This window comes from Ceratina calcarata, unplaced genomic scaffold (assembly GCF_001652005.2).
Source record: "Ceratina calcarata isolate Rehan_Ccalc_2016 unplaced genomic scaffold, ASM165200v1 scaffold471.2, whole genome shotgun sequence".
NCBI lineage: Eukaryota > Metazoa > Arthropoda > Insecta > Hymenoptera > Apidae > Ceratina > Ceratina calcarata.
In genome coordinates, this window is record NW_017171239.1 from 1147425 (window position 1) to 1169529 (window position 22105).

General features: G+C 40.6%; 4 protein-coding genes across 9 annotated transcripts; 1 reads left to right on the top strand and 3 right to left on the bottom strand.

Moving 5' to 3' along the window:
* Window positions 1-533: 533 nt before the first annotated feature.
* On the bottom strand, window positions 534-3680 carry LOC108627481 (uncharacterized). Of its 4 annotated transcripts, XR_003389507.1 has the most exons (8): window positions 3279-3678; window positions 2975-3220; window positions 2477-2777; window positions 2330-2405; window positions 1824-1994; window positions 1123-1191; window positions 776-939; window positions 534-685 (listed from the first exon to the last, which is right to left on the bottom strand). XR_003389507.1 is itself a non-coding variant. In XM_018028783.2 (4 exons), exons 1-4 carry the CDS (start codon window positions 3139-3141, stop codon window positions 1771-1773), a joined length of 768 nt encoding a protein of 255 aa, XP_017884272.1. In that variant the 5' UTR covers window positions 3142-3678; the 3' UTR covers window positions 1381-1770. The 4 variants fall into 4 exon arrangements, 1 of the variants encoding a protein (XP_017884272.1); XR_003389509.1 differs by lacking the exon at window positions 1824-1994 and having other exon boundaries at window positions 2975-3676; XR_003389508.1 differs by lacking the exon at window positions 534-685 and having other exon boundaries at window positions 849-939; window positions 1052-1191; window positions 2975-3680.
* A 3331-nt stretch (window positions 3681-7011) lies between these two features.
* Hcf (Host cell factor) lies at window positions 7012-15541 on the bottom strand. Of its 2 annotated transcripts, none has more exons than XM_018028760.2 (7): window positions 14728-15541; window positions 13322-14029; window positions 13013-13164; window positions 9986-12937; window positions 9684-9911; window positions 9232-9613; window positions 7012-9149 (listed from the first exon to the last, which is right to left on the bottom strand). In XM_018028760.2, exons 1-7 carry the CDS (start codon window positions 14894-14896, stop codon window positions 9019-9021), a joined length of 4722 nt encoding a protein of 1573 aa, XP_017884249.1. In that variant the 5' UTR covers window positions 14897-15541; the 3' UTR covers window positions 7012-9018. The 2 variants fall into 2 exon arrangements, with proteins under 2 accessions (XP_017884249.1, XP_017884250.1); XM_018028761.2 differs by having other exon boundaries at window positions 13019-13164; window positions 14728-15540.
* A 432-nt stretch (window positions 15542-15973) lies between these two features.
* Window positions 15974-20061, bottom strand: alphaCOP (coatomer subunit alpha). Its single transcript, XM_018028786.2, has 3 exons — window positions 19887-20061; window positions 16437-19779; window positions 15974-16373 (listed from the first exon to the last, which is right to left on the bottom strand). Exons 1-3 carry the CDS (start codon window positions 19964-19966, stop codon window positions 16137-16139), a joined length of 3660 nt encoding a protein of 1219 aa, XP_017884275.1. The 5' UTR covers window positions 19967-20061; the 3' UTR covers window positions 15974-16136.
* Window positions 20062-20274: 213 nt separating this feature from the next.
* Creld (Cysteine rich with EGF like domains) lies at window positions 20275-22105 on the top strand. 2 transcript variants are annotated; one of them, XM_018028681.2, is made up of 5 exons: window positions 20275-20624; window positions 20731-20810; window positions 20895-21552; window positions 21612-21707; window positions 21801-22105. In XM_018028681.2, the coding sequence occupies exons 1-5, from the start codon at window positions 20612-20614 to the stop codon at window positions 22019-22021; spliced, it is 1068 nt and encodes a 355-aa protein (XP_017884170.1). In that variant the 5' UTR covers window positions 20275-20611; the 3' UTR covers window positions 22022-22105. The 2 variants fall into 2 exon arrangements, with proteins under 2 accessions (XP_017884170.1, XP_017884169.1); XM_018028680.2 differs by having other exon boundaries at window positions 20275-20810.

A 22105-nucleotide genomic window follows, 5' to 3' on the forward strand; every position in this document is an offset into this window, starting at 1 on the left:
ATTAGAAGAAGAATGCACTATTTTTAATTATAGAAAATGCGTTTTTCTAAGGTACATAAACTTTTGGGATTGACTGTATAGACAATACATCCTTTACCTTGGAGAATAGCTGTTTGTATTTATTTAGCATTGGTTTACTTCACGTCGTTTCGGAAATGATTTCAGATTAAACTGAATTAGATATGCAAGGTCCTTCTTCATTGAAATTCTATGTCAAGAATATGTAGGAACGTATTTTGCAACGACAATACGACTAAAATAATTAGACGAGATGTAAGTTTGTAATGTACCAAAAGGATTTTAATAGGGTGATATTTATGAAACGCACATTATGTATCAGCTCGATTTGATATCGTGCGATGTATATGAGTTACGACTGTAACACTGATCGAAGTAAACGAATGGCAAGTTGTAATTTGTATTTGAAATACATAAATGGTCCTAACATAGAAATAATTTTGATTTTATAAGTAGAACAGTAAGGAACGTACTTTATAGATTTCATTTATTTGCATTCAGTTAAATAAAAAGAAAACGTAACAGTAATATAAGAGCATGAATATAATAATACTTGAAGTAATAAAAAGATGACACATGATTTCTACGAAGTAGAACTAAAGAAGATCTTATCTTCGCCGTCGCACTTTTAAAATATAGATACGTTTCGATTTATTATGTAATTGCACTGTAAAAGATCACAATACGTTGATTGTTTTTAAACATCTCGTATGGGATCTATCATTGTTAATTATTGTATAAAGCATTTTTTAAATACCTTAGCTTGGAAATGAATATAAACGTTTGACACATACGTTTCTCGTCATAGTATCAAATACTTTTACAATTATCTGTTGTCCTCGGTAGTTCCTTCTTTCATACGTAGATCTCTATCACTTTCTACCTCATCCATGGTTCCCGTAATTCCTGGTTTACTATTGTCTATACGAGTCAGCAACGGAAACAAAGTATTTTTCATTTAATTAATCACTTTTAAGTAGCACGCGAATGTAAAGTATTAGTTAATCGTACACATTTATTAAGAAGTTCATACCTTGTCGAGTGGCAAGCGATGTAAAGGAAATTGTAATATTTACGTATGATCAGATTATGGTAAATACTTACCAGGATCAATCGCGTTTGGAATGCCATCATTCGATTCATTATTCTTTTGCTCTTTTGGTACTGTTTCAGCTGAAAGCCACGTACACTTAATTACTACTCTAGCATGAAATGGTAGAAAGAAATAATATATACAAGTATGAACAAACAGTTAGTACTTTGCGACATGTGAGTAGTCCCTGGCATTAGTCAGTCCTCGCCAATTAGTACACATACACAAATAATACTTTGAAGCGTAGCGTAATATTATTTAAAACGTACGACAGTGACACATGTAATTTTTATTTCTTAGTATATTCCATACACATACATTGAATGAAACGCAAGAGCAAGTATTACAACTAAATAAATTAAAAGTGTTCGTTATAATCAATAAATTTGTATTCGAATTAAAGCCGATGCTACAATTTAAAATGATCACACTCTACAATTCATTCTTCATTGATTTTTAACTTAGAGTAACATGTTCACATATTATATAAAAAATTATGTCTCTTCGTTTATATCTTAATTCATTCTATGTGTTAGGTAGAGAAGCGGTGCAATGTACATATTAGAAAACCTATTCGACTTATACGAACGGAAGTCTGATATAATAAATGCATCAAAAATACAATGACTTCTGTACAGAGTAGCTGCGTAAGTGCCGTCTTAGTTTTGTGACAATCTCCTTTTCCCCTGAAGTAGGAGAAAAGCATCACTACCTTTCAGCATTGAAACAGAGTAGCGAGGACTTAGGCGCACAGCGCCGGGTGGATCTTTTGGAAGAATTGGAATTCCATGGTATTTCAGACCACGTTGGCCAGCTAAGGATATTTTTACAGCTGATACCGGAACAGGGCCCAACTGACTCTTGTTAATTATCGGTCTTGTAGCTAAATTGGCAAACCGCCGAAATATCATATAGTGCATACGTCAATTGGTATAATGCAGAAATCAAACAAAACTCAAGCTTTATTCAATACTTTCATTCGAGAGTATGTTAGAATCGTTTAGAAAATTATACGAACAGCAGGCTACGATTTAAATCGACAATACGACTGTAAAAGATATTAGCATCGAAACAAGCAATTCAAAAACCATAGGGAATATTTATTCGAACTTAAATATTGGAAAATGCAGTTATTCAGGATATATATATATATATGTATATGTATATATGAAAGTATAAAATGAAAATAAAATGTTAGGAATGCGTTTTAATACTTACGTTGAGAAATGGTATCAATTTTCTTTAAAGGCGTAGGACTACATGAAAGTTTAGCTTTATCGAGCTCATCCTTCAGCTGAAAAGATCATCACGCAATAAGTAAAGCTTATTATGTAACAGGAGTAGAATTTCCAATCACAACCGCACCTGTTCTATCTCTTGCTGCAGTTTTTTATTCTCGTCCCTCTTTACATCCAGCTGTGTATTGAAGTTATCCTTCTCCAATCTCAGTGTCTCCAATGTTGCAGTCTTGGTAGCATCCAATTTATTCAACGAATCCAGTTCGCTCCTACATATGTTAAGATTATCGTCTAGTTCGTCATTTTTCCTTTTGAGCTCATTCTGCTGTTCCAACTTTACATGCAACGAAGCCACTTCTTCCTCTGCATGCTTGTATCTTTGCTCTACATTGCTACGCAATGTAACACACTGATCCCTTTCTTCAGCACTGTGGCACAATATTCCAAATATTAATATAGTCCACCATAATCCACACATATGTTATTAAGAAATTTTCTCGTAATTGTCAAATCAGAGGTATTGAAAAATCTAACGTGTCGCACTTCAAGCTGATATTAATTCTATACCGTGATCATTTTTGTCTGGAACATAAATAATAAAATATTTGTTGATTTATGACGCTACCTGTTTTTTAGCTGTTCGTTCAGATCGTCGTTCTGTTTGCACAGTTCGAAGTTCTCGTTAGCCAAGGTCCACCAGTTGAAAGTAACTACTATACAAGTGCAGAAGAGTACAATTCCGAGAAGAGGAGGACATCGTGCTCCTCCGACTCTTATACCGTCGATTCCCATTCCTTACTCGATGCGATTCAATTTTATTCAACAAATACACACGTGCGCGAATCGGCACGTGTACAGAAAAATCCGAAGCCTAACGATAGTTACGTTCCATTTAATCGAGACGAGAAGGGAAGAGAAGTGGCTCTTACCAAATGTCACGGCCCACCACTCAGCTGATTCAAATAAAAATAGCACTTTTCTATTAAATTCTTCTATCTCGGATCACAGATCTTTCTGTACACTCGTTCTCTCACTGAAATACTGAAATAAATCCACTGAACGTGTCGTGTGGGCGTATCTCGTGTTACACTACCGGTATTGACAGCAGTATGTACACACGCCAATTTTTATCAGAAAATATGACGAGTCACGTCGTATCTCGACGTACTCTTAATGCACGTTGAGATATTTTGTTTGTTTAGTGTAACAGTCGTGTTGATATGCGATCTGAAATCAATGGGTCGGATTCATCCTACTGGAATAAGCTAACTGTAGTGACTGACGACTGACGGCGACGGCTAGCCACACAGAGCAATCACAGACACACACAGGAATGCACGTACACTCGTTTACATGCCGTGATAAGCCGCATGCTTTACGCGTACGTGTAGATAGATACGAGCTCTATACATACTTATTAACGAGCGGGGCAGGCCATCAAATACACGCGAACAGACTGTTTAACTTAAGGATGCCGCGTATTTTTTTACTCTTATCCTTATGAGCATCTGTTTCATGAAGCTACCTTGCATCCGGGAATCGAAGGACTCGCTGGCAAATTAGCATACTTTGTAAAACGATATTTAATGGACTCGTCCTATAATGCAGTCGCAATTGCAACGTTCAGGAAACGTTTTCTTCGTAAACAATTATATAGTTGAACAAATGGTAGGCTTAATAACAGGTTCCAAAGAAATGGAAGTAAATAATGTTGAAAGATGTGCAGATGCACCGTAAGTTGTACATACATTTATTCTGTTCGCTTTTATTACATATATAATATATATGTTTAGTTTACCCTACCATTGAAGAGAATCTATAGTTGAATAGAGTGAAAAACAGCGCGGTCACGTAATGAATGTAAACGGCAAGAGGCGATGCACTCGACGTTTAAATCCACCGTAAACGCGACTCACCGAAACGATTACTGGTTCAAGAAACTGTATTCTCAACTAATCGATCGTATGTAATAATATAACGTAAAAGAGAAGACCGTACAAGCATGCGAGTCCCTGTGAGAGTTCATCTTGACATTACACGGTTCTCTGGTACAATTAACTCGACGCTCGAGGGTCGATCGAAACTTTTAACAACTGTACAGAAAAACGAAACGTAGAATTCAATTGTAATTAAAGATATAACCAGCCGACGTCGGCATCGTTTTATTACCAGGTCTTACGTTAATTGTACGTACTTCCTTCTAACGTAGTCATTTTATGTAAAAAATGATCCGTGTACACATAAGTCGTATAGGCATTACGTGAACCATGCCTGTAGGTCCGAACGAAAATAAAATATATGATAAATGTAATCGAGTCTGCACCTGTATCATAATATTCATCGTTGTGCGAGACACGTGTGTATTCGCACGACGAGTTCGTTTCGTTTAAATCCTAAATCTAGCTTCATTAGAGATGTCCGTCGAAAGCATTCGAGCCAGACGTGGAAAAATAATCTATTGTTGCAAACGCCGTACAGTATTCCGCACAACCGTACGTATTTACATACATACATGTACACACGTTTCGCCTAATTTCATTTTTCTTCATATAATAATATCTAAGCCGATCGAGAATCGTGCTGCTTCGAATTCGAATCGACGCGGAATCATTGATGTTCCTCTTTCCTTCCCGTTTCATCGATCCCAATTGGAATTGCGCATGGAAATTTATTCAATTGAACACAACGCAGTATGTAGCTGAGTATTTTGAGCAATGCGTGTCCTTTTTGATTAGAATCAGCGATGAATCATTTTTTTCATACACCTCCTCGAAACAGCATAATTATCGATGGATAAGGTCGTCAACGAAAATCATGCTGAGCTAGTTTATGCTCGCGCGTATTTTTACGTATCGACATCACGTGTTTAACATCGAGTTGCGTTGCATTTTCTGTGAAAAATACTTGTCCCTTGTACATGCGGATGTCTTGGTTGAACTATTGTCGAAAAGTCTCGACATCCTCTTAGCTGGAACAAGTTTCCTCTTTTTGAACAAAAGGGAAATGAGATCACGATGATTCCGATCTTCTATTTATAGATAAGCATGTGCTATCTATCTGCTAAGAATAACTTTATGCCGATTCTCGTGCGCGTAACATTTTCCTCCTTTCATTTTTTACTAATCAGCCGATCGATACGTCGAACGAGTCTAAGATTTATCTCGAATGATCAATCGGGAATTTCGCGTGTCCCTTTTGTTCCCTCTCCGTTATTCTCGCAATTACGAATGCCAACTCTTCTTCATCTTATAATAATTTAACACGTTGGATGTATATGTGTCATAATTGCATGAAAGCGACTGACGCTCGAAGTCGGATGAGAAAATGAGTGGAAAACAACCGGAAGAAGGTACATTGCACTAATCGGTATGAAAATGAGGCTGTCGTCTCCGACAGCGCTCGGGACATCCGTATTTCTTTTCGTTATGTAAAACACAAAGAAGCGTGAACGTGAACATTAAACGTGATGAAAGGAACGATATTTTTAGTCATCAAACTGTACGTCGTTAAAATTCCGATTGCTAACGCGATTCTACAGAGTGCGGCAGCGAGCAACACTTGAAGTCACTCCTGTAAAAAATTACGATTCAATTCTTAATAATTAAGGTACTTTGTCTATAACACGCGTAACGTTTCATATTAACGACGTTCGTTTAATATAAATTTATATCGACGTATAAAATTACAATCTGTAAATGTTGATCGATTTTTTTTGTCTTCTTGTTTAATCTTTTTTTTAAAAATTTTCAATTTTAATGCGTGGTGTTCGAAGAATTTGATTTATAAAATTCGTCGACTCTTTAGCGCCGTTTCAATTTCCTTTCTTAATGATTGTTGGCCTCTGGAAATTGAAACTGTTCGCAGTCGTGTTTGCTTCTTACCAAATAAAATTTTGGTACGTGAATTTAATTCTAAAATCCTTCGCGGTCCCTCGCGTGTCGAGGGACTGCGGAGTTTCGTCGAAAAAGTACAAATATTTATATTACTCAGTCCGATTCTGGGTTGAGTGCAGTAAATTAATCTACTTAGCGCGTTCCACGCTAATAAATTCAACGCGACTTCACCGCAACCTCTTTAGTACTTCGTGATCGTTTCTTTCAATCTCTGTCACTTTTTAGTCTTCTCGCGTATTTGCACGTCGCAATCGCATATCATGCGGCCTCGAGATCTAATCGTGGCCTTTTCCTCTCCTCGATACGTGCGAGACAAATTCGAGTATTACTTTCGGTTGTGTTCAGAAACCATTAACTTATGCATGTACTAGGAAAAGAATATTCTAATCGTTTGTCTAACATAAGCCATAAATCTTTCCTCAGACCTCCACGGCTCAAATTCTCACAGTCGACACTATCTGAGATCTTCAGATCCACTGATCTGTTTAACTGGTGCAATCGTATGAATAAAATATACGATTTACACAGGGAATTGTTAGGCAGTAGTCGTTAACTTGCCCTGTTTAGAACGAAATGATAATTTCTACGCGTGATGCTTGCTTTCGTTACTGCCAAGAGATATGATGAATGATTAAGAAAGGCAGCACCGCGACAACGATAAAGCGTGTTTCAACTCAATTTATTTATAACGCGATGCTCCGATTGAAATTAGAATATTTGCAAACTCATTCAGTAAATAAAATTCGTATTGAACTTAGAGAACGAACAATTGAAACTCGCAGCGATCGTTTTATTTAACAAGGTATAGATTGTGACACTCTTACTTATATGATAAAATGATATTTAATATGTCTTTTTTTTAGTAATTTTAGTATAGGTACAGTTAGTTTAGAGATGCATGTATCTACAGTGTAAGTACACATTCATGTTATAAAAGTCGCGTATAGTGAAATAACGAATATTTCATATATAAGATATACTTTTTCTATATTTATTCATAGTTTCTTTATCATGCTTGGGATATTACGAATATTGTTTCGATACATTTGGATAGAACAGAATGTCGTACCACACATACGTACATTTGAAAATAATTTCCATCTGCGGGATAAATGAGCACGATACTATTCTCGTTTACGGTTCAACAAAACTTACAAAAGAAGATGCGTGAGCCAATAACTTTTCGTCAACTAGTCGATTCGTTTGTTAAACAAATCTGAAATTAAAATACCGTGGTTAAAACGCAGCGTAATGCCAAATGAAAGTTATTAGTCCTCAAGCTTCTTCCCATTTATCAACACATTTTCAATATGCTATTTTCTAAGGTATTACGTAAAGTTTTAGCGTAACATATTAAGAGAGTTTAAAACACTATGTTAATGCTTAAGCTAGAAGCAAATAACAGAAGGATCGTATGAATAATTCTAAAAATAAAATGTGCGCTTAAATTATTGCATGTTCAACATAGCCCCAAGCTGTCTAATCGTAAGAGCGAATCGTCTCTCGTTTTTTTCTTTTTAACGATTCGCTGGCTTTCATTAATCCGCGGTTTTAAAAGCAGTTCGATTACATCGATTAAAGTTATATTATGCTGAAAAAAAAAACTGAAGATGCTGAACGTTCCTTTAAAAAATTAACCGTTCGTTTTATTTATTCTGTCTATAAACTTTTTCCTTTTCTTTATACTTATTCCTTGACTTAGTATCTTAAAGGATTAAACATTACATTAGACGTAATATATTATAATAATGATACACTATTCAAATAATTATTTCGTTGCCATATAAAAATATTAACTTTCTTCAAATTCATTTACTCTCCAAGGTATTTAATGGTTTTTCAACCGAATTCGAATTTTCGTTAACGAAAACGTGAATTATATTAAACTTATATCCTCCCATTTTTACAATTTATATCCCTCGCCTCATGTTTCAAAGCAATCGAAATCTCTGCATTTAAAAGAATTTTACACTACGTGCTCCTTTCTCGTGCATCGATTCTATATGCATTTCCGCGCGATTGGCAGTAACAAAAGTAATCAGAATAAAATCTAGCACCGATGTCCTGTACAAGGGAAATAAAATTTTTGTTACACTTTTGCATCATCGGGTCGCAGAATTTCGTGAGCGAAACGAAATGAACGCTTCCTTACAAAATTGAAGAACAAAATTATCGGGCAAGGTCGCTTCGCTTTATCTCGATTTACGACTGTATTATGTTCACTTGGGTAGCAGAAAATAAGACTGATCTATGCCGGATGAAATTATGTACGAAAGAGGCGATGTAAGCGTTCTCTGTCATCATCGATATGTTACGACATTCGTATGAAAGCATTTATAAACGTGGAAAAACTTTGTTCAACTCGAGAATAAACCACCGCGCTGTTTGTTAATGCGCACTCGCCGTGGTTGTATCTTTACAGAAAAATTGTCGCGTGCCCGCGAAGGAATAGGAGAATAACGGTGAGTCAGAAAACGCAGTATAGAAAGACCTTGTATTCATATATAGAACATTTAAAATACTTCTTTTTTTTTGTTTGAACCCTTATGCTTTATATACCTCAATGTTTAGCTATGGACACCTCTTCCATTGCTCTATAATATCGTGCATTCGTTTCTTTCGTTTTACTCGTAATGTCACGTCGTTTTTTAATATGAAGAAATATACTGTTTCATCGTCGTTGTTAGGCGTGTGTACCAGCGGAAATTAAATAATGAATAGCGCTGTTTGGATATTTGGGCTGTAAGAGGTCACGGAGAAACAGGCTCACGAAAAGTTAGCTACTTGGTCTCTTTAGTTTCACCTTCTTCTGTGGAGAGCTTCCTTGTAAGCGTATATTTACACCGCGTCTCTTCACTTGAGGGTTGTTCTCCAAGAAGTTGGTGGCGTCCGATGATCCTACGGATGCTGGAATTAAAACGGGGCATCCCTCAAACCTCTGATATAAAAGGAACATCTTTTTTGGAGGGAGAGAAAAATTTGTACCGACCTTGTTGTAACCACCTGACTTGCGTCGCTGGCCCGTACCCTTTCACGTTTCGAGCTGCTATTCTAAATATTATGGCCGGTGTTCTAGTCGTATCGACGTATGCGGCACTAAGGGAACTATTAGACACTGAACAAGAATTGTTTGTACCGCAGTAGAATTTAGTGAATGTTAAGTTCGAATTCGTCGCGGTTGTCTTTGGTTCTCCGTTATTGTTCGACGCGGCGTTCGCCATCGCTATGTAGGCAGAATATTCTAAAATGGGTCCGTCGTTTCTGTTCGGCGGTGGCTCCCACGAGATATGAGCACCGTCTGCCGTTTTACTAATCTTTATGGCGCTAGGCGCCCCAGGGAACCCGGGTACGTACGTCCTGAACGCAGATACCTTGAACACAAACGAATCATCATTTCTCACTCTTCGCTTTAAAACAGATACTTGTAATTATTTTATTTACCTCGCTCCAATCGCTTTGTCCACAACTATTCACAGCAGCAATTCTGAGCTTATAAATGGTTCCTTGTTCTAAAGGAACCTTGGTTCTCCCTTCGAAAACGTCCATCGTCAATGGTTGCGTTATATCTAAAGGATCGTCGCCAGGCAAATAATAATGTTGTACAGTGAATCTCGACTCTTGTGTCACTCCCACGTCGTACCACTCTTCTTCTTTCTTTTCTTTCTCAGTCTGGAGGCGAACATCAAAAGACTCTTATATCACGAAAAACGGTAATTAGAAACTGCAATAGAATGGAGTTTTACCTGATCAGGCTTTATTTTCATCGGCTGTTCCGCTGAACCCAAGGCAGCCGTAGCCAACGTGGTCAACGCCGTAGAATCGTCTCCGTTCTCCGCTCTGGTTCCATTCATTTTTTCTTGCTGTGGCGTATCTTTCTTGGCAGGTTCTTCAGATTTTATTTCTATCTTTACCGGATTCACCGCTTTCTGAATATCCATTTCCTTTTCGAGTATCGCGACGTTGTTAACAGATGTTACCGGTGGTGTTGGTTCGGGAAGTTTCTCTTGTTTATGCAACTCGACGGGATGCTCTAATTTTATTTGCATGATAGCCGTCGTTGTAATAGGAATATTAACATTGGCAGATGTTAAATTCGATTCGGCGGTAACCATCGGTTCATCATTATCTTCCAATCCCTCCATCCGATCTTCCGGGATATCCATCGGTGTGTCCGTAATTTCGCTCTTTATTTTATCTATCTGATTCTCTTCTTGGGAAGGCTGCGATATACTATCTTCCGTCGACAAGTGTTCTGGTGCAGCCGACTTTTCTTCAGGACTGTACGTGTCCATCGCTAAGATCTTCATATTGCCAGGTTCTTCGCTTTCTTCGTTCTCTGGTAATTCCATGGCATCTGGCATAGACGCGTCTTCTGACGAAGCTTCCGCGTGATCCTGCATAGAATCTTCTACTTTCATTTGTACATCCTCGTTTAAAGAGCTGTTCTCCATTTTCACGTCATGTTCACTCGTTGCCTCCGGCTCGTTTGTATCCTCGGCAGGTGCTTCGTTCTCATCCGCTTGCTCGGAAGGCTCTGCTTCTATCGGAACGTCTTCCGCAGCGTTTGCGGAAGCAGGAAGTTCAGATGTATCTTCAAGCGACTCGTCTTTTATGGCAGGTTCGTCTTCCATCGGCACAGACTCCGCCGGCACGGGTTCTGCGTCCTGCTCCATGCTCGCTGAATCCGTGTTCTGCGTCTCCTCTTGATTTTCTAACGCGGGATCGTCTGTTAAATCGATCTTCTCGTTTTCCTCGTCGTCGTCAGACAGAAGCAGATCCGCCGCGCCGTCGACTTGAGGGATCAAGAAGTTCCCGTCTCTGTCGATTTGCATGGTTTCGCCGGCTCCAATTTGAGAAACTAAAGCGGCTGCAGTGGTGGTCTCGTCGCCGTTGCAATTGTCTTCCATTTTACTATCCCCCGCGCCGCCGTCGTCTGTAGACACCATGAATGAAAGATCGCCGGAAGGTTCTTGTACCGGATCGATCAAACCTGCCTCTGCAGCCAACGCGGCTAGCGCTGCGTCTGTAGTTGCAGGGCCGTCGGATGTCGATGCCAATGTAGCTGATGGTTGTTTCTGCGATGGAACGAATAACATTTTACTCGTATCTATCGTCTCCGATGCGCTCGAGGTAGTCGCTATCGTGCTACTCGTAGGCATGAGTGTAACAGTTTTAGCACCTCCGGGCATTTGCAACGTCACAGGTTTACCAGCCACTGTCACGGTCTCCGGTGTTTTCTGTATCTGTGGCATAGTGACGATTTGGCTCTTGCCAGGATTGAAGATTGCTTGTGGGCTTCCCTTGGTAGCGATGGTCACGGTTTTCGGGACACCTCCCTGGCCTGGAACCGTGATTGTAATAGGTTTCCCAGTGGTACCACCACCCATAGCGCCCGATGATACGACGATCATCTTCACTGCTTGTTGATTCGTTACGTGATTAGTAGCAGACAGAGGTAAAACATTTACGGGTGTCGTAATATTAGCTGTCTGACCGCTACCAGCTTGAGAAGTCGTAACTGCTTGCACGGCTCTTAACCCAGATCCTGTTGTTACTACTATTATTTGATTGCGACCGACGAGTCCGCCGTTACCACCGGGTTTCGTAATCATTATCGTTTGTTTACCGCTGATGTTCTGTCCTTTACTCATCGCGACGATGCTAGACGTTTTCATAGTGGTAATAATTTTTGAGCCTTGGACGGTGTTGGGATTTACTAATCTCAATATCGTCGGTCCTTGATTAAGCGGTTTGGCACCCGTCGCTTGGACAGGCTTGCCAGGGATGAGACTCACAGCTTTCGTTGCTACCATACCCTGACTTGTTTTAAGCAGGTGCACGACTTGGGGTTGACCAGGTATATTTTGTCCCGGTTTCTGTAGGATGATCTGCTTGCTTTGCGGCGCCGTGGCCGTACGCAGTACCGTCGCACCGGGCGCGGCGAAACGTATCTGCTGACCGGCCTGAACGCTCTTCATCCTGATCGTGTTGGTCGTCGATTGCGGAATAATCGGTACGTTGTTCATATTTATTTTCGGAGTAGCCGCAGCCGCGGCAGCCAGCGCAGCGATTCCCGACATAGCCGCCGGTGTTTGACTGGCCACTGCAGCGTTCGAAGTCGGCGTTTGCTCGACAGGAGTAACAACGGCGGACGCAGCAGGCGCAACGACGGCAGCGGTCGCGACTGCGGTAACGGTAGTAGTTGCCGCTGGCGCAGTTGTAACTAAGGGAGAACGGATTCTGATCAGATTTCCGGCTACTCTTGGAGTCATCGGGCTCGACGGTTTCGGTACAGCTGGTGATGGTACTGGTTTCTGAACTGGACTTTGTACAGCCGACTGAACTCGGACCGGAGTTTGCGGAGGTATGGACGGTCTGACAGTCGGGGTTGTTGGTGTTTGAGGAAGCTCTGGGACAGCGGTGATGGGTGAAGATGTAGCTGAATCGGTCGCGAGGGTGACCATCGCCGATGTTGTAGTAGGCGTCGCGGCGGTTGCCGGGGTGCCGACCGTAGGGAACGTGGTTCCGGTCGCCGCTGTCGGTTTGCATTTCTGAATTTGCAATATGTAGTATTGTGCGGATGGGACCGGCGTCCATTGAATCTCCAACGCTTGCAAACTGGCTCTGACTAAGTTCAACTTGGATGGCGCCGATGGCTTACCGACCTCGAGGTACCACAAATCTTTACAACACACCTATGTCAAGTGGAAATCATATTGTATAACGGATTACGCTGTTCTCGAAATGAAAAATGAATTATAAGGACTAACCCTAACCTGATTGTTCCAAGCTTTGCGATATCCGTCTCGACCGGACCATACGTATAGTTTATTATGCATCCCGATTGCGCAGTGACCAGCACGTGCGCGAGGAACATTTTCTTCTAGGGTGTCAACCGTTAACTCCTCCCACGTCCAAGTCTCTGAAATAACATTTCGCGCTAAGTTCCCATAATTGATTTCTACAACTATTAGAAAATTGTCTGCAGAAATGACAAATGCCATGTGTAGTGTACGAAGTGGTTCAGAACATCAGAAGTTGAATAATCGTAATCATTGCGAATCCTTACGAATTCGTACCTATATTTAAACAAGCCAATGTATTTGTGCACTTCCATTCCTTCTCGTGTGTCGCAACCTTGACGTCCTCAAAAACGAGTGGTACCCATCCTCCGAACACGTACATTCGATGTCCAATTAACGTGGCAGTATGAAGGGAGCGCGGCAACGGATTAGGTCCACCGACCTCTGGTTTGTGCCAAGTCATCGAATCGACGTCTAGGTACCACAGATCACCTAAACGGCAGCCACTCATACCGCCGTAAATTACTAAACAAGTTTTTCCCGTTTTACTATCCGTATAAGAGACCCCGGTATGAGATTCCCTGGGTGGTGGTGCATGGCCATGGGTTTGTGGCACGTCCCAAGCTGTCAGCCCGTTAGGAAGTAGTTCAAGGGTATACAAATCATTCAGATATCTTGGTATATTATTCTTATGATCTTCACTATCATTGGCCAAGCCTCCGAAAAGGAAAACTCGGTTGCCGATAAGGGTAAAACTATGTCCCAGTCGGGGACAGGGGGGTGGATCATTTTCCGGTGGTCTCGGTCTCAATTTCTTCCATTCCCATCGGACCGCTTGAAGCTCATAAAGTTCATCCGAATATTTTCCATATTCTACCATACCCCCAAAGACTAAAATTCGACTTCCATCAACGACGAATCCATATGCAGCACAGCCAGGTGGTATATCACCTTTTGTCGATGGTACAAACCATTGATTGGTCGCTGTTATGGAACAGAGATAAGAAAATGGAAATATAGAAATTACGAAACACGTATGATATCTATTTCATTCATCGTGTCGTTCTTTATACGTAAAGTAATACTGCGATTCAGTTAATATAAGCTTTGTTGAAATGCGTATGGATCACAAATTGTATTGGCAAGTATAGTATCGGGAGGATTTCAAAATCGGGTACGAGATAATCGTAACAGTACGCACGCGTATAGCTGTTGACAACATAGTAAAAGAAATGCCGTGCGCATTCATGATACGGTATAAAGATGTGAAAAGCTGAAACGAAAGAGTGGGAGGAGAAATAGGAACGGAAGGAAAAAAGAGAAGGAAAGGTGAAGCGTTAACGTGGAATGACGGGAAACGCGGCGCGTTGCAGACCCGTGGTGGGGCGTGCAGGACAGCAATGGCCGCTCCCGTGCGTATAAACATGAAAAATGACAGATCGCACGGATTCTAGCTATGAAATTAGCCGTCGGCCCGGCGAGGAAGACTTAAAAAGAGACGACCGACGAAGGTAGACCAGGTCTACGGAGAGAAAACGGCGATCAAGCATCTCGCATAAGAGTAATCGTTCGTTTTCACGGCGATCCGGCCGGTGACCGTTTTGTCAATGTATGCCGCCATCTTGGATCGCGGGAATGATCAAGAACGGCGCGAAAGACGCTCAGGAACGAAGGAGACTTACTCGTATTATAGACATGAAGCTCATCGACGATGCCTTCGTTTCCACCGCCGAAAACGACCATGAGGTCCTTAAGAGCAACTGCCCTGTGTCCATGTCTGGGTCTTGGCTGGGGTCCGGACGGATTTGTGATCCGCTTCCACTTTAGCATGGGTGCCGCCATGATGACCATCGATCACATCATTTTTTCATACCGCGCAGCTATGCACCCACCGTGTTACCCCTAGAGCAGTGGGACGCCCGACGGGTTTCGGCGATCGAGTACCCTTTTCTCTCAACCCGCGTACCACCAATGTTCACGACACGCGACCGCCTCTCGGCCGACTTCGATGGTTCACACACACCCAACGAAAACTCAACTACTTCTTCTTGATATTCTCACCACTGTCAATACCGTGCATCTCTCAGGGTATATAACCTGGCTCGAAACTGTCCACCTCTGACAATTAACTTGCCTCGGCTGAGCGGCTCACACAAACCTGAAGTACGACCAATATACTCTCGATAAGAATCATGAAAATTCTACACGATACAGAAGACGACGTCTGTAACGTAACACGTATACACAGAACGCACACCGTATATTTACGTTCACGATGTTTACGGCACTGGTTTTGCATCTTCTAGTTCGCCCACCCGGTGGTCGTCGATTGTCCCGAGCAACAGTGCACTTTCCGTGTTACTATGCTAACTAAATAATAGCTTTAATAATACATTTCTGTTGAATCCTCTCGTCCATGACTTGTTAAGCCATTTTTAAGAAAACAAGCATAATTCCATCTCTTATCATAATTCCATACACCGATGAGAAGATCTGTAATAAAATATTTCCCTATGTAAGACCTTCCTAGGTACGAATTGCATAATAAAATTTATAGCGTTACAAATATATAATACAAACGCATGTTGTATATACTTGCATGATTTATTTAAATATATCGTTAAATATTCTCTGTTTACTCGTAGAGAACTTCCATTGCACAACTGCATTCGTTCCCACTCTCCCAGTACTTTAGGCCTCTTTACAAGTATGGCACTTGCTTACACGCCTTAAAATCAAATACTTTATCGTAATCATTTAAATAAAAATATTCTTAATTACGTAACATGCATACTTGATAAGAAATATGATCAAGGAGTTGAGAAATTTTTTATTATATGTATATTTTTAAAATATAATTCAGGTGTACTGTTTCAGTATGAAATAATAATAATGGTAATAATAACAGTACAAAAATTCATATCGCTCTTAACAAAGAAAATGCTTCCTAAAGTTCATTACCATTGTATGCTTTGTGATATTTACAATACTTCCTGGAATGACATAATACCTTTTACATATTGAAAACAACGATGTTAGCTTACGATTAACTGTTGTTAATGCATGTATATCGATTAAAAGTAGCAAAAATCTATCGGAATTGAATGGGGCTTATCTTTAAGCCAGTACACTGTTTTCCTATTTGTGCAACTTCGCAGACATTGCATATTGTGTCTTTAAATTGCGGTAAATAACAGGCGCCGCACAACGGGCACTTGACTTCCGGTTTCCCTCTGTAAATCGGGACGAACGTCTTCGCGCACAAGGAGAATGGATTGTGTTCATCATACGCTAATTGATGCTCGTCCACTGGGTTCTTATCGCATGCCTGAAACAGAAAAATACATTTTATGTATTCTAAGTTACACATTTTGTGTATGTATGAACGTACTTGTAAGATCTTCCTGACTTGTTGCGCCAAATCGGGTTTGGGGCCCAGCTCGAGCAGTCGCCTCGCGAACGAAGCGGCAGTTTTGTAATTTTTCAATTTGAAGAACATATTTACAGCTATTCTTAAAGTTAAGATCTGGTGAACCGATTGCAAACTGCAGTGCGTGAAATAGGCTGCCATCTCGCAGATTCGCTTCTGCTCGGCCAAAGTAGATTTCGGTAGATTCTTCCTCTCCGTCTCCATCTTCAAACCGAGGATGTACTCTCTGCAGATTTGAATCAATTGTTGCGCTTCCAGGATCTCCTGTTTCGTTTCTACGACCAACAACGGCGCGCTGAGTAAAATCGCTTGCAATTTCTCTATCGCTTCCGGGAACTTTCCTCCGGTCGTCAAATGATAGCACACTTGAAGTCGTTGAACTAAATCGGTGAGATGCAATCCGACAGCGGGAACAGCACTATTCGGGCCACTGTCCTGCAAATTTCTTTGAGGATATCCGTACAGGGAAGGTATATTCGGTAATGTGGCGAACGACGTTCTGGCCCGAGCGAATGTAGTCATGAAAAGAGGCTCAAATGGTCCGAATTCGACTACACCGACTTGATCGTTCAACAATCTGAACGCGGAATCGAACGATCCAGCTAGAATATGATCTACGGCTAGCCGAGAGTTGTCCACCCAATGTTGAGCCTTTGATACACCTTTCTTCGGCGGTGCGTAGTAGCCGTCTTCCATCGTACTCGTCGATGTTTCAAGTTCCGGTGGTAGATCTACTTCCTCGACGTCCCATCCAGCGGTCGCTTCATCTTCCGGCGCAGCTTCATATTCGACGCCTTCTTCATCATCTATTCCAAGTTCTTCGTCGTTGCCCCATCCTTCCGCGGCTACTTCCGGGGCATCTTCTTCGGGAGCCAGTGCAGCGGCCACTTGGCTCTTTCCTCGAGACATCATCGCTCCTTCGAAGAATCCTTTCGACACTGTTAATAACGGCCAGTTGTTCTCGGCTTGTTGAATCGGCACTGGTGGTCGGAGATACACCGCTCCTTTTTCAAGAGCAGAGAGTTCTTCGTTCATCGAACTGTACTGGGCAACCTTCACTGGGTCATCTTCTTGAGACGCTATACCGTGGATCTTCTCGGTCACGTAAGCTAAGGAAGCTTGGCCGGAGTTCCGTAATATTTTCGCACGCTCGTAAATATCGCCGAGCAACAAGCTTCCCTGATACTGTCCAGAGACGTCCTTCCTGATTTCCGCAATTTTTATCATTTTACGTAACTTCTCCAGATTGCCAGTTATCAGATAGAGGAACGCGAGTTTTTCGAAATTCTTAGTCCTCTGATAGCACATTTCTACGACTTGATGATTGCCCTGTAACAGAGCTGCTTGAGCCAGGCTCTCCCAACAAGATTTCTGATCGAGTGATTTCGCAGCCTCTAAAGCGACTTCGATGTTCCCGCACTCGAGGGCCAGACCAAACCTAGTCTTCTCATCTTTGACGAAGTGCAAAGCAACTTCGGGATATCCTTTCTGTTGCAGATATGCAATTATAGATTGTCCAACGAGATTTGCATTACGAACCATGTGCAAAACCTCCTCGTATTTCCTATTAATTAATGCCAATTTGAATTTATACTCCGTCGGATCTATCCGAAGAATCCTCGGCCTGCATTCTCTGTCTAAACAATAAACTTGATTTCCTTTGACTCGCGTCACGTAAATCGGAAGATCTAAAGTACGAATAATCCCATGATCGCCATTATTAATAGCGTATTTAATATGATTGCTAGTGGTATAAATGAAGACACCTGAATCGTCCCAGGCTCCCGATTTTACTCTAGTATTTTCGTGTACGGAGCACAAGGATTCTAATTTTCTATTACAAATATTGACCGTATGTTTGGCGAGCAGTGCGACGTGAGACATATCACTGGACCAAACGACGTATCTGCATTTAGCGATCTTTACTTCCGCCAACGTTCTCTTCTGCTGAACATCGAAGAGAGTCACTTGTTCGGCATCACGGAGAAGAAGCATTCCCGTGCCGGCGTAAAATATCTCGTCACAGTTCGGAATCTGCACCTTCTTCGTAACTTCGTTCTTCAAATTCTTGATTACTAATGAATAAGCTCTGTCTAATACTGCGAAACGATTTCTGGCAACCCAAATGGCAGTAACACCCGAAGCCCGTTTCGTATCGGCATCGGTATTCGAATCACCCTCGCGCGGTATCATATATAAATCGTACGTGCTATTCTCGATGTTATTCGGCGATCTTGTACAAATTAAAACAGCGTTCTCTGCTTGATTATACGACATGCTATAAGGAGGCATCTTTCCTCCGCCGCGTATTTGCATAACCGAGACATCTTTCGAAGTAGTAAAATCCAGCTTCCGGAGGAAACGTTCTTTCACGTAATAAAGAACATTTCCATACACAGCATACGCTGGACGTTCTCTTTCTAGTTTGAAGATGATCATTCCGGAATCGTGGCCAGCAGCAAAGAGATTTAACGTTGGATGCGCAGCTAGAACCCAGAATCTCTCGTGCTCTCTTCTGAACGTGTGCAGACAAGTACGTTTAGACATATCCCAAACGCGAATACTCTTGTCTTCAGAATTCGAGAGAATAAGATCTTGTCTAGGATGGAATAAGACACAGGATACGTTATTATAATGTCCACGACACGTGTCAACTTCCCATGCTTTGGCATCGTTCATTCTCCACATTTTAATCTGTCGGTCATCAGCTCCAGAAGCAATTAAGGGCAACGTGGGATGGAAACATGCCCAATTGACTCCTCTGTCGTGTCCCTCGAGGACATGTTTCACAACAGCATCAGCTTGACCAAATAAATCTGTAGTCCCAGGATTCTTTAAGTGATCTTCCAAGCCTCCTGGACCAGGAGCTACGTTTTTCTTCCTCAATCCAGAGATATCCCATACTCTGACCGTTTGATCCAAGGAAGCTGATACAATGATATCTTCTGTAGGATGGAACTGTGCACACATTACATAGTGATTGTGTCCAGTCAAGACACAAATACAAGTACGGCTTTGCCAGTTCCAAATACGAATCGTCTGATCATCTGAAGCACTCAGAATCCAGGGATACTCTTCGTGGAACAGAGTCGTTCTAATATAATCTAAATGGCCTAGCAGAGTGAAGATACATCTTCTCTGTTTGTAATTCCATACTTTAATTTTATAATCGTCACCACCGGATACGAATAATGGTTGCTGGTTGTGGAAACAGATTCCACGAACTGGTCCATCATGTTCATCGAACTTGTCTAATAAAGTGCACATACGGTAGTCCCATAATTGAATAACTCCATTGTGCAAACTGTAATATAATTGTTTGATCAGGCAAGAATTAAATGACCTACATGTTTCTTAATTGAAATCTTGTTCTAATGATTTGAAACACCATGAGAGATGTTAATTACTTGCCTCGCAAGGACCCAAGGACGTTTCGGATGAAACGACAGCCCCTTTACGCGAGCAGATTTTGTCTCGAATTTTGTTAACATCTTCTATTAAATATATTGATGAATATTGTACGTTCAGAAAACCATTCCACACGTCTAACCCTCGTAAATTTGACACGGACGAAGGAGACACGTCACTAGTTCAGTCATGGAACATATACATTCATACAGATGGATGTTAAAATACAAATTTTTTTCTCGCTGGTTTTTTAATTAATAAATTCGACTTCGAGAAGAGTACTGACATCAAATTAGATTTCTCGGTTGAGATTAATTAATTACTTGTATAATGTATCAGGAGTTATGTTAATTATATCAGGAGTATTGATCAATCAATAGTTACAGAGGAATTATTTTTCTTTTACGGATTTATTAAAATATGGAATAATTGTATTGAAATGTAGTTAGATATTTTATTGAAGCAGAAGCAACATATGTCACTTCAGTATTGGTGGAATTACAGTTTGATTTAGCAAAACGCGCATGTTCGCTAAATATTTGTTTTATCATCTGTGGACTGACGTGTTGCCGAGCCGAGGCCTGAGAGAATTCGATTCGATCAATCTGCTCGTTTTACATCGAATACAGCTAGAATACTTAATAATTAATGATCCGTTTATAAAATACAATACAAAGTAGTGTAGTATTTTCATTTGGAAGTCTTCTTTTAATACAGTTCTTAAGTATATGCTTGTACAAGGTAGTTACCGGTAGAATAATGCGAAAGATTATGAACGTCACCTTTTTTCATTTGTTAAGTTTATTTATTTTACTTTATATGTTCGATTACGCGGTTTCTCACAAAGCGCCTACGAGCGACGAGTTGAAAGCTCAAAAATTTCCACCGTGCGCTGCTTGTAAAGTTTTAATAAATAGTTTTAAGAAGGTAAGTGCCATACTTATCGAAAATCCAATAACAACACATTTTATATTTCTATTATTCTAATTTCTATTTTAATTTGTTCTACAGGGGATAGAAAGAACCAGCCGTGAGAAATTCGACGGTGGTGATAGCGCATGGGAGGAAGACAAATTAGGATCATACTCAAAGAGCGAAACCAGACTAATCGAGATACAAGAACATTTATGTAAAGAGGTAGAACGTGGTGAAACCCAATGCCACTCCCTGGCTGAAGAATTAGAGAGTAAAATAGAAGATTGGTGGTTCAATCATCAGAAAACACACCCAGATATTTATGAATATATCTGTATTGAACAGACAGAACACTGTTGCCCGAAAGACCACTTTGGTCCTAAATGCACTCCATGCCCAGGCTTCCCAGATAACATTTGTAATGGCAATGGTAAATGCAAAGGAGCAGGGACTAGAAAAGGGAATGGGGGATGTCACTGTGATAAAGGGTATGAAGGAGATACTTGCTCCACGTGTGCAAGTGGATTTTATGAATCTTATAAGGATGAGAAGAAGCTACTTTGCTCTTCATGTCATGCTGCTTGCGATGGTCCTTGCAAAGGACCTGGACCAAAGAGTTGTGAGAAGTGTAAGGAAGGGTGGCAAATGTTGAGCGATCAAGGGTGCTTGGATATTGATGAATGTGTTAACAGTGATGAACACTGCCCTGGGAACCAGTTTTGTATTAATAAAGAAGGAGGACATGTTTGTTTGAGTAAGTTGATTTATGTTTTTAAAATAGTAGATTGGATTTAACTTTAATGTTTGTTTCAGGTTGTGATAAAGCTTGTGATGGCTGTACTGGGGATGGGCCTGATATGTGTTTGAAATGTGCAAAAGGATTCCACAAAAGGGACAATTTATGTATTAGTAAGTGTTTCAAATTTTATGTTTAATTGTTGTAATTTATAGATAATGATGTATAGGACTTTGAATCTTATGTACAATTATGCATTTTTACAGACTCTGATATTCTGGGTCGTAAGCAGCAAGAGAATATCACAAGATATGCTACGTATTTTGGCTTATGTATAGCTACGTGTATCATCTTCCAAAAGAATATTTATGTAGCAAGTGTAATTGGATTATTAGTTGGTGTATACATATCAGTTTCAGAGTACATGATAGCTCATAGCAATGTGCAAGATACGATGGCTAATGTGGATTTTCTAGGAGCCTCGTAAATGTATGATCTGTACTCCTACTACTACTACTACTTTATTAAGTTATTAAATGTCTTTAAAGTAAAATGAATTGTAATATTTTAA